The sequence below is a fragment of the Coloeus monedula genome (assembly GCF_965178545.1).
Source record: "Coloeus monedula genome assembly, chromosome: 5".
Lineage (NCBI taxonomy): Eukaryota > Metazoa > Chordata > Aves > Passeriformes > Corvidae > Coloeus > Coloeus monedula.
The window spans coordinates 56,472,482-56,485,007 of NC_138785.1; the positions used below are offsets into that span (position 1 = coordinate 56,472,482).

The 12,526-nt window shown below is 37.0% G+C and overlaps 1 protein-coding gene across 1 annotated transcript in view; it reads right to left on the minus strand.

Annotated features, from left to right (window-relative positions):
* Nucleotides 1-12,526, minus strand: part of TBC1D19 (TBC1 domain family member 19) — a gene marked incomplete at its 3' end in the record, with an annotated part of 46,299 nt that overhangs the window by 25,964 nt on the left and 7,809 nt on the right. The window contains exons 2-6 of the mRNA XM_082281511.1: nucleotides 10,700-10,772; nucleotides 9,888-9,933; nucleotides 8,044-8,119; nucleotides 1,131-1,205; nucleotides 139-202 (exon numbers count right to left, since the gene is read on the minus strand). Of these exons, the coding sequence (XP_082137637.1) occupies nucleotides 139-202; nucleotides 1,131-1,205; nucleotides 8,044-8,119; nucleotides 9,888-9,933; nucleotides 10,700-10,772 (334 nt within the window). The remainder of the gene's footprint in view (nucleotides 1-138; nucleotides 203-1,130; nucleotides 1,206-8,043; nucleotides 8,120-9,887; nucleotides 9,934-10,699; nucleotides 10,773-12,526) is intronic.

A 12,526-nucleotide genomic window follows, 5' to 3' on the forward strand; every position in this document is an offset into this window, starting at 1 on the left:
GACACATTACCAATGAAAGGAAGATGGAAATCAATTTGCCTTGGAGAAATTGGATTAGCCTTTGACTGGTAAGTAAGATGTGCATGCTGCCTTTCTATGTACAAAAAATTTAATGCATGTAAATTTAGTTGATCTTACCTGGCTCATCAGTTCCCATTTCATTCCATTTATTAAGCAGTTCTTTTTGTTCATTTACAGGCCTCTGAAAGGAACAAAAAAGTGTATCTTCTTTTTTTTAACAGAATGAATAAAAACATGCCTATTTCAAATATGTATTCAACTATACATTAATGCAACGTTTTATGAAATAGCAATACAAACTTATTTGCTTACAAATTATCCCTAGCATGAAGGTACATTACACTGTAGAAAGCCCAAGTTCCAGTTCCAGGAAGAAAAGGAGCCCATTAAAGAGTTTCAGGTGTTTAGTAATGAATTTAGGATATTTAGTACTCAATTTCATGTTACTGAAGATTTACTGCCCATTCCATGGAGCTGTTGGCCTTTATCAAATTCCTATCCCTGGCAGTCATGAAAAACAGATACAGCTGCATCCTTTATCTCATGATGAACCATAGAGGTTCTGCTACCTATCACAGGGGTATAACAGGAGAAAGAACAAAACATTCTAACATTACTTCCTAATTCCATGATCTTTAAAATTAAAGCCTCTATATTAATAAAAAAAACCCAAAAAAACCAGAACAGAATGAATGACAAACAAAATCAGCAATGTACCAGTATCTCTCTCTCCTCATGTACCAGTTCAACTACAGCCTTCTCTGCACACAAAGTACATCTGTATCGCACACAGGCTGCTCAAGTTCTACACTGAGTCTGCACACAAAATACTCTGTTAAGAGCAGTGAACACAGTAATTAGGTTTCCAACATGCTTCTCCCTCAAGAAGATAACTACTGCAACAGCTACCTAGAACCTCCATCTTCTCTCAAGCTGATGCATTCACTGCCACCATCTCTGAAAATTATTCTGCATTAAATTATTTAGATACTGGACCTACAGCTCTTGATAGCCATGTGTAAAATGAAGAATACATTACAAGTATCCAAGACAAGGCTTAATTTCAGAGAAAATGTCAGTTTGACAACAGAAAATTAACAATACATTACCTTCTGTGCTAGTGGGATATTGAGTTCTGTGCACATGCTGTTCAGACTTTTCAGAATTCGTTTCTCCCAGCTTCCCTAAAACACACACAAAAGATAAATAAGATGGAATTTCTTTTTTCTGACAATTGAATTTACCATGTAATAACAAGCAGTTTTTTGAAGTCAGATATATATGAAAGGATAACAAGAGTGACTGATTGACATCTGCAAAAATATGAAGGGAATATTTACATGCTTCTTTATACAGTAACAATAGATCAAATAGATTTCATTCTTTACAACACAATAAAGAACCAGAAAATTTAGTTGTTCATATTTCAGATCTCAAAAAAAGCATGTATTTCACAATTACTGATTTTTATATATGCCTAATGATCAATCTTCTTTATAGATCAACATTTAACAAATTTTTCAAACAATTGTAAGAGGTCAATCAACTGTGCATAGCAAATGCCTTCTCCACTTCGTGACCTGAAAAGACTGGCAGTCTTTCTCCACAAAAGGTAACTTAGATGTCAGAAATTAAGGAAAGTTAAAAATTTGGTATTCTGTAACGATTAAAAAAGCAGTTCTTCTAACACAATGCTCAGGAAATAGTTCTCTGATCAGAGAAAACCAGAAGTAGACAATACCTCAGTGGCCAGTGGACAGCTTAAAAAGCAAACAGATTCTTCTGAACATTGCATTAGGCTTCAGTAGTGCCTAATGCATGGCTAATTCCTCTGAAGTTAATGCCAATTAGTATTGACCTCCTTGTCAACAGACTTAGTACTTCGCTTCCGTGATTACAGCACCACTGGTGGGTTTTATACTTAATTTAGTTTTCTGTGGATGACAAGCCAGACCTCAATCACATGAATGCAAAGACTCCTCTTAAATTAATTTAGTTCTATTTATTACTTGTAATTTGCCCTAGACACAAATTCTACAACAGTTAGTTACTGTTTAACCATGCTCCTCAAAGTTCTATCCAAAAGAGGCTGCAGTTTATTAGCCAGGAAGCAAATGAAGGGAAGGGCAGATGTTCAATTGTTCTGTTAAAAAAACAAACTAAAATCTTGTCTATAATTGTTTCATTTTAGCTTCCATTTACAAGATCATTTACAAGATCCTCTCATACCTTTTTCCATCAAAAAAAAAAAAGCTATCTTTCACCAGAATTTTTTCCTCACAATCAAGTCATCCCTTCACTTTCTTTTGCATAAACAAAACAGATCTGAATTTTGACTGTAAGGAATGTTTTCCAAATTGCGTATTTTTTATCAAACTCTGTATCGTATCTTTCTTCAACTGTATTATCATATTTAAATTCCTTTCAACTGCTGCAGTTACACAACAGCAAGCCACAACTGGTTCATCTTTTATAAAGGGTATTTACTATGTTGCTAAGAAGTGAGGTTTTGTTGCTAGAGAAATAAGAACTGTGGTGCTGTATTTACCCACTGCCTTTCTTACTAAATGTATGCCTTCCACACTGTTCCCCCCTTTTCCTCTGCCCCTAGCCCTGGCCACTCCCTCTGGTCCTCCCTATTGGTTCTAGTACCCCAACTCTGCCCATGCACTGCCCCTGTGCCCTGAGAAAACCCCCCCGGCTCCCGGACCAGGTGTCTCTCTGCCTATGGGAACCGGCCAGTCAACATGTAACAATAAAAGTTCCTCTGAGGTTGCCATGAGGGACCCTTCTTCTGCCTCCTTTACTATCACCATGTTGCAGAGCCCAGCTAGCCAGAGCAGGGGCACAGGGCTGTCCAGAAGGACTACAGGAGAGCAGGACAACCACTCTTCCCAAACCAGCCCCGCTGTGCTCTCTGGGAAGGCTGCGGCTTGCTAAACCAAACCAAGCAACGCAACAAAGAAGTGAGAGAGCATGAAGACTACTAGGCCATAAAGGATAAGAAAGTGGATGGAGAATACACGGGTAGCAGTAGCAAAACCAAAGTTAAAGGTACAGTCTTTTTCGGTAAAAGCATGGTCTAGATCAGATGGCCCAGCCTTCTGTCCAGCCAAACTCTAAGTGCCCTGTGTTGTCTCCCTAAGATTATTCCAATGGTTCATTGATCCCAATGTGAAAAATTTTCCTCTTCTGTCCAATTGGAATCTCCCCAGGACTAACTTGTACCCATTACTTCTCATCTTTGCCATGTGACTCTTTGTAAAAAGGAGTCTCCATTTTCTCTGTAGCCACCCTTTAAATACTGGAACATGGGGATGAGGTCTCCCCTAAGCCTCTCCTTTTCTCAAGGCTGAACAAACACAGCTTTCTCAGCCTTTCCTCACCTGTCAGGCTTCCCGGTTCTTTGAACATCTCTGTGGCCCTTCTCTGGACCCTCTCCAGTCTGTCCATATCCTTTTTTGTACAGTGGGGACCAAACACAGTACTCCAGATGTGACCTGACGAGTGCTAAGCAGAGTGGGATAATGACTTTGTTATCTCTGCTGGTGTTGCCCACACTGATGCAACCCAGCATTCTGCTGCCTTTCTTTGCTGCAGCAGCACACTGTCCACTCATATGGAGCTGGCTGTGCACCAGGTCCTTCAGGTTCATGTCCTTCAGGCTGCTTCCCAGCCAGCTAGATCCCGGCCTGTGCTGTACTCCTGGATTATGTTTGCCCACATTCCAGACCTTACATATGTGCTTATACATCATAAGGCTCTTGTTAGCCCCCTCTTCCAGCATACCCAAGGTTTTCTCCACAGTGACTCTCCCTTCTGAAGCCGCCTTCTCCACTCAGTTTGATACCATTGGCACCATCACTTCATGGTACCATCAAAATTAAGGGAGGACAGGTAGGCGGCAATAGGGAGGGGAATAGTACAGATATGCTTAAAGATATGAAAGCTACAAAAGAAGCATAGAAGAGGCAGATGGCAGCTTTGCAAGAGCAAGAACCATCTAATTCCAAGGAGCAATAGAGGTCAACACTCTTGGCGTGACTTACACCTGCCACACCAGACATTAATCCACTTACTGCTTTGGGGATGCAACATGTTGGTAATAAACCACTTATACAGAGTCATAAACTGTGACATAATTCAGCTTTCAAGACTCTGCCCAGTAAAAGATACTCAAATAAATGCAAAAAAGTCAAAACAGAAGTAAGGGTTATACAGCCTTTCCAAGCAAGATATCGTGCCCTCTCTCCAGGACAGCAGTTACCTGAAGTGAGCAGAAACAGAATGCACTGCTCTTGACTGAAATAGAAGACAGAGGCAGAGCTCATAAAGTCATTTTATTGATGGGAACAATACATTAAGCAAGATGATTCCTCTAGTCTTACGAAGAAATTTAACACTAAGAAAACACACTATTAGGATTGCTATAGTTACAATCACAACATTCAGTAAAATAGCCAAAACTGAGGAAGTACTGCAATTTGAAAACAATTTCATAGAATCACAGAATGGTTTCCAACACCCAAAGGCCCACCCTGAAGGGTGGGGGAGAAGGATTTTTAACAAGGGCATGTAGTGATAGGACAAGGGGGAGTGGATTTAAACGGAAAGAGTAAGTTTAGATGAGATATGAGGAAGAAATTCTTTACTGTGAGGGTGGTGAGACACTGAATAGGTTGCCCAGAGAAGTTGTGGATGCCCCAGGACTGAAAGTGTTCAAGGACAGGTTGGATGAGGCTATGAGCAACCTGATCTAATGGGAGGCAAGGGAAGATTGAAACTAGATGATCTTTAAGGTCCCTTCGAACTCCAATCATTCTATCATTATATGACTTTCAGCATTACTACTCATTGCCATTAATGCTCTATCCTTTACTAGAAACCTGGTTTTCTTTCAAGGTAGGAAAAGAAAGTAATATAAAAACTTCAGTCTGACACCTATGAGAAAACAAACCAATGTGAGGAGAAAAAGGGTTAATTATGAACATTTTAATACCTACTCTAGAAAAAATATTAATCTAGTTTTAATCACTGATTCAAAGTCATTCCAATAGCTATCAAAGATGGTTTTCAGGGAGTAGTACCCTTATTTCCAGAATTCTGTAACAGAGCAAAATTAATCGAGATAGGATAAAAGGAGATAAGGATAAAGAAATTGTCAACTAACTTATAACAATGGAAACAGCATCTTAAATGGTGACTGTACTTAATAAAAATAGAATATGACAAATATGACTTATATGGACAACATTTTTCTATGGGGACAAATTTTGATGATAGGACCAAAATATTTATTTCCAACTGCTAAATAAAAATAAAATACAAAAAAAATCTACCTACAAATAAAACAGAAACAGTCTTCTACTTGCAAAACATTAATTAGATTTTCAATACCTATGGAAGTAAATTTTTAAGTTTTCACTTTTATCTCTCTCCCAAAAGGTAGTAGTAACCTGTATACTTGCATTTTAGCTATTTCCAAATATTGTAAACAAACAAAATCATTGAAACATTGAGTTTGTAAGCTTTTTACACTGTTTATTGCTCTTTAATCAAAAAGAGTAACAAAACAAAACCTAGTTGTGATTCAATTGATCTGATGATGCTTGTTTTCTTACAAGCCCACTATCTACAGTGATAAATGTGTGTCATCTTGAAAATCAAACATTTGCATGTATTTTCAGTGGTTTTAGAAAAGATAGTGTTAGTTCCCTAACTGTGCATTTATTTCACAACTATTTCACAATTGTCATCATTTACAAGTATTTCTCTGTGGAAAGGATTCACAAGTCTTTATCAAAGAGCTGTACTTCAAGAATGGGTTTGAAAGAGCATCAACTGGTTTTGGCTGGGATAATTTTCTTCATAGTAGTTGGCATGGTGCTGTCTTTTGGATTTGTGACCAAAAGGGTGTTGATAACACACCAGTGTTTTAGCTGTTGCTGAGAAGTGCATATGTAGCTTCAAGGTCTTCTCTGTTTCTAATGCTTCCCCAATGGCAAGGAGGCTGGGAGTGCACAAGAAACTGGGAGGAGACAGAGCTAGAACAGCTGACCGCTAGTGAGCAATGGGATATTCCAGACCATACAACATCATGTTCCAAATAAAGAAGCTGGGACAAAAGTTGCCTGATGATGGAAAGTAATGAATGTATTCCTATTTTGTTTTGTTGACATGTGTAGCTTTTGCTTTGCCAATTAAATTGTCTTTGTAACACAATTTCTCACTTTTGCCCTTTTGATTCTCTCCTGTTTTGCTGGGGGAAAAGTGAGCAGCTGAGCTGCCTACCAGGGCTAACCCACCCAGAGGACATGGATGACTAATAATCTTTGAAATAGGGCTACCAAATTTTGAAACTAGCCAAGACGGGACTTCTCCTGCTCATTTTTAAACTACTGGAATAACAGGCTTTTCTACATACAGCTAAAAATACTGCAAGTATTACATACACTTCTGTAAAATAATAACCCATGAAACTGGTTTAGACAAATATGCATATAGATATATCTTTGTGCTTTTTTCATTAATAAACTAAAAAGAGTGATTCTTTTCAGGCAGCAAATTGTGGCATTACATTTCACACCACACAAGAAAAATTGATTAAAGGAATATTTATCCCCAAATCCTAAAGACTGAAACCCAGGACAGAGAGATAAGACTTAGTGGAATAAACAACAATATGATTGTAAAAGTAACACAATTTGTTGAGTATCTTGTAAAAGAATACTGCAATGTATTTCTAGGCACAGTGTAGTTAAATACACTTTTATCCCTACCTCAGATGTTTTGGTTAATCATATTCTTGAAGCTTGCTAATTTTCCTTTACATTTTAATGTGGATTTTTTTTTTTGTTTATTTCAAATGGCACATATTGGTGAAAAAATAAAACCAACAAAGCAAAAGTTTTTTTTCCTGACACCAAAAATCCTCGTTTAATCCTTATAGTCCAGTTTCTCTTATTCTCCTTCAATATGCCATAAGCTCCTTAGCTCTGTATTTTTCATCTTCCTTTCACTTTTCTAAGTGCTAAATATATCTCTTCTTTCCGAAGATCTCGTTATCTCTTCAGCCTGTTATTTTTCATTATGAAACTGCTCATGTCTCTTCAAAAAAATGTTTTTGTAATCCTAAGTGAAATGACCTATAGCTACCCCTTTTCTTCTTCTCAACAAAACCATATTATCTTCTTTGACATAGTCACATGTCCTGGGTTGCAGTGTATTCTATTACCATCCCCATCAGCCGTTGAAATCAGGTGGGGCAGTGTTTCCTTGCCTCCTCCCCCCAGACTATCTTGCTGTTAATGGCCCATCATTGTCCTGCCGCATGACTCAGAGATAACTCCCTCTGGACTATCATCTGTTAATGAGCCTAATCAACACTTGGCCTCATGATTCATTATCCCATTGTGAGATGCTTCACCCAGAGGGAGGAGCCAAGCATTCCAGCCTGGATATAATCTGAGACTCTGAACACTAGAAACACCCTTCCACTGGATTTCCAGAGGACAGGAGCTACACAGCCACCACTGGACCTTCTGAGGAAGGGCAGACCCTTTTCTACAGGATCTCTGCTTCAGAGGACTGCAGCCACCATTCTACCAGACCACTACCACCACCCTGCCTAACAGGGTGTCAGGCTGTATCTTGACTCTGTCAGTTTGAACCAGTGTTTTCTTTTCTTTTTTCCTTTTCTTTAAGTTCCCCATTAAATTGTTATTCTGACTTGGTGCCTCCCACTGGTTTGTTTTCAAACTAGTACATCACATCATCTCTATTCTACATTTTTCACCTACCTGCCACTATATCCTGCTTCTTTCGTGGCTGGAGGATTACTTGAGTCTTTTCTGTATTTATGTAAAATGCCACATATATAGTATTACTATTAACTTTGATGCAATTACAAATCTGTGCTTTTCCTAAGGCATAAAACCTAGAAATACAATAATATTTGACAGAGTAAATTTCAAACAGTCTAATTAAAGATCTGATATGAATGAAAAATTGATAACCACCAACCTGTGCTTTCCTCATATAGGCTAAAGGCTCTTTAATATGCTCAGGCGGTGCTGCAGGATGACAGGGAAAAGGAAACCTTAAGAAGAAAATATAGGAAACTTTAAATATTCTGATTTTTTATTTTGCTTAATTAATCCTGTATTTGTAAATCTAAATGTAACTTCTTTCATGAGAGCACTAGTAAAAACACAAGTATATGTTGATCAAAACTAAGTATTACTTTTAGAAGTATTTTTTCCTCATCCATTATATGGATACAAACAAGATAACAATATGTAAGAATTAATAACATTTCAACACGAGTCCTTCTTGTACTAAAAATAATGCTCCCTTATAATTTCACATATTTGTAAAATAAAATCAAATCATTACATTAACAAATCATGTATTTTAAAAGTGTATTTTCTTCACATCATGTCATCTTTACAATTCCCTGGAAGTTTCAGTCTCCAAGTCATCACATTTTTTCAAGAGACCATAAATGTTTTCAGGGATCTTCTTTTAAAAATCAATAGTGAACATATATATGTCCAAAGTAATTAGAACTTTGAGTTGTTGACAAAAGCAAAGTTGCATATCCACTCATAAATTGCATTATGCCAAAATATAAAAGCTGAAACAAAAATTAAAAACCAAAACAATAATTTATCTTTCAGTAGTGCAGATTATTTCCAACGAGTTTTTGCCAAAGATTTTATCCAGCTTAATTTAAAATGTCTCAAATGTCTTTCAGGAAACAAAATTTACACATAGCTTCTCTAATAGTTAGCCTGAATTTTCTTTTGTTTGAATGTATTCAATCAGTTCCTATCACATGTTTTTGGGAAACCCCCCCCAAATTTCTTCCCATTTTTAACTGATAAGGTCATTCTTGTACTTGCTGCAAATTTGTTCTAGACTATTCTGTCCCAGTGTGTAAAATGGAATCAAATACCAACAGATTTGAGCAATGCCATTTCTTGGTTTTTCCACAGTGCTCATGAAATCATGGTGTTCATAGTTAATTTCAATTTCCCAGGGCTAATGTCATTATTTTGCTGCTTATTTCCGTGTATTAGCCCTAGAGACAGGTAAATATTTTCCCCTGCAAAGTTATGATGAAGATGAATCCTTACTAACAGATAGAAGCATTTTTCTGAATTAAGTCCCTCATACTACTAAAGATACATTTATCTAAACTTCTAAACTGGTAACTCTAACAAGGTTATTTAAATTAGCACAAGTATGTTTGCATACACATTTCTTATTTTATAGTTACATTTATGGCTATATCTGTTATGAAATTCACCTTTCCACTGTGCTAGAATGTAAAGAAAAACTATGCTTCCAAGAAGTCTAATCCAAAGTTCGCTGAACAATAATAAAAAAGGAAACTTGACAAATTTTACCATGTTTATAACCATATCCCAAGCATGATAAGCACTGACCTGGCAAGCCTAGAGATCCAATATCTTAAAGATTTTCAAAAATAATTAATGCAACAAATATGTGCAATGCTGTGATAAACAAACACCTCAATTAAAACTCATTTGCAGCAACTACCTATTTGCACAAGACTTACATTATGACCCTTGGTACCTCTGGAAGTAAAGCAGAAAAGAAAAACTAAAGTAACTACAAAATGTGGTGATATTTATTTCACTCATTCTTTAAACTGCACTTGAGTCCAGTATTTTCACTAGGATGAAAAAGAAATAATGGCACTCTAAAACCAGAAATTAAGCAGGTACCCTTGCTATGACAGATCTTTCAGTCTAGTAACACCATACACCTCTATATACAAGTGGATCAAAAGCAAAACATGTGAGTAGAACTCATGAAGTAAAAATACTAAACAAACTCACATATTGAGTTCACTATAAACAGCATTCTGAAGCTTCTTTTCCCAACCTGTTAAAATAAAAGAACAACCAGAAGACAACTTTAGGAATTAATACCAACGGAACGTCAATCAGAGGTTGCTTTGCAGTCACTGGAGGTTTATGTCTGGTCTCAGTTCATGTCTACCTACCAGACAGACAGGGAAAGACAAGGAAACCTTAACCTAATTAAGATAGGAAAACTGCAAATTGAAACCTCTATGAAGACCGAATATCCTTTATTTCCATCTGCTGTTCAAATAATTACAACACAGTTTTGGTTAAAAAATTTACATTCTATTTTTTCAAAGTCATCATTTTATTAAACCAACAGTTAATATTAATAGACACAGTGTTCCTGATGATTATAAATCTTAGATCACTTATCATAAGATCCTCACATTATAGTTACATAGCCTACAACTTCCAATGCAAATTGGAAATTTAGCCAAAGGTAAAATTTTCAAGAGTATCTCCATGAAAGTTAATTTCCATTTTCAGAAGTGACTGAACTCTCATTTTAGTCAGAATTTTCAAAAAAAATCACCAATACCTTACAAAATGATAAAAGCACTTCTTTGTATAGTATGTTTTTCAAAATGCAGATGGTATCCACCATTTTCCTTTTTAATTTTCTCTATCTGGCTTAATGCTCTGGAATCACTGAATGTCTGCTTGTGGCTACTGTCGATGACAAGACACCCAGCTGCACGAACTACTATTTTCATCACTTATACCACATATGCTCTTACATAAATCTATACTATTCACAAATGTATCAATGAAGTATTACAAACCTGATGTCTTCAGAAAATCCTTAATGTCCTCTTTTAGTGATTCCAGCTTAATTTCTGGTTTGTGTAAGCTAACCTAATATGAAAAATAAATAGATAAGCATCAAGCACAAAAGAGAAATTATATTAAGTTACACAGTAAGTAATAAACATGCTTAAGGTTACACACAAAGCAAACTCCTTCTTTGAGCAAATGGATATTGCACTCAAAAATATCAGTTAACATTTTCTCACTCAGTGTCTTTGCCTTTTACATCAATGCTGAAAGGTGTATGTGGGGAAGGAGAGAGAAGGGAGTAGAATATGCAATGAGTGCATATAAACACATATGTTTAATAATCTGAGCAAATAACCCACATACTTAGCACAAATGCTGGACACATTAAGGAATTGGTCATAAGGTATCCATGGAAAAAACTAGAAGCCAGCCACTGTATTTCACCTGAAAGAATAAAACTGAAAACATTCCATAATTTCTCACATAACCTCCCACAGTTCACCTCTTTCAGATAAGAAATGCCATTTTCAAACCAAAAAAACCTGACTGTGCACCAATCATTCCCTACTGCAGCTGTGACTACTGGGTATATATAACCTCTTGTAATGAAATGCACTCAACAGAGATGATTAGGCACTAACCAGCTTTACAACCATACCATGACACTACCACACAGATGGTGCTGCAGATCCTTCAGCAACAGCAGGACCAGCTGCTATAGCATCTCCTTGTTCTACAGCTAGACCAAGAGGAGAAAATACATCAAAAAGGTCCAAAAGGACAAGAAGAAACTCAGAAGTTTCTGTGAAGTGCCTTCTAATATATTCTCCTAAGCACAGTACGTGGCAATAGCTGATTAACATCAGATAATAAAGCTAAAGGTTTAGAAAACAAATAGCAACCCTGGCTGCTAACTTGAAAATAACACCGGAAGATCTGTGTGCAACTTACTCCACAGCCATGACAGCTCCAGGCATATGTTACAAGCATATGGCCCTATCATCTACATAGAAATGTGAGACATCTCTTACCAAAAGCTACTCAACAATACGCTGTAGGCATATCAGATACTGATTCTATTGCAGTAAGTTATCCTGCAATTAAAAATAATCTTTGACCAACTTGTGCAATTTGTCAGCCCTAACAGCACTGCTGACAGCATGGTGTGCTTTAAGTCCTTCACACACAACTCCAAAATCCTATAAATTGCCTTACAGTTTATACATAGAAAAGGGTGTTTCTGCACTGAAAAAGTTGGTCTAGGTGAATTCACAATGCAGAATTTTAAGGAAACCTTTCCATTTTCCCCAGATAAAAAGAGGAATGGACAACAATGCAGAGCATGACAGCATCAGCATTTCTGCTCCTCTTTCAAGTCCCCTTGCCACTACAGGTAAGGAAGGCATTTCATTTGGTTTATTGATTGCAATAGCAAAGAGATTGTAAGCATGCTTCTGAGAAAGAAAGGTCATCATAAGCACAGACTATAAGGTGTGGTGAGTTGCATAACTCTCATGTCAGATGACAGACACATATTCCATTCAGCACTATGGTAAAAGCTGGCAAAGGATCATTGCTAATGTCAGGGAAACAAAGACTTTTATGGGAGTTCTAGGGCAGCTCACAAAACACCCTTTTAAGCAAAAACCTCAAGGAGTATTTTATGAAGGATTCCTTCTGAAGCTACTTTGATGGAAAGCCCTACATCCTTTTTGGACAACATTTGTCAGGCTGAGGGTTTTTTCTGCTGCAAGGCAGTGGTTTTGTACGTCTCCTATAGGAATTTTAAATAAAGTAACACACATCAAGCAGGGCAGATTTTGCCATACTGT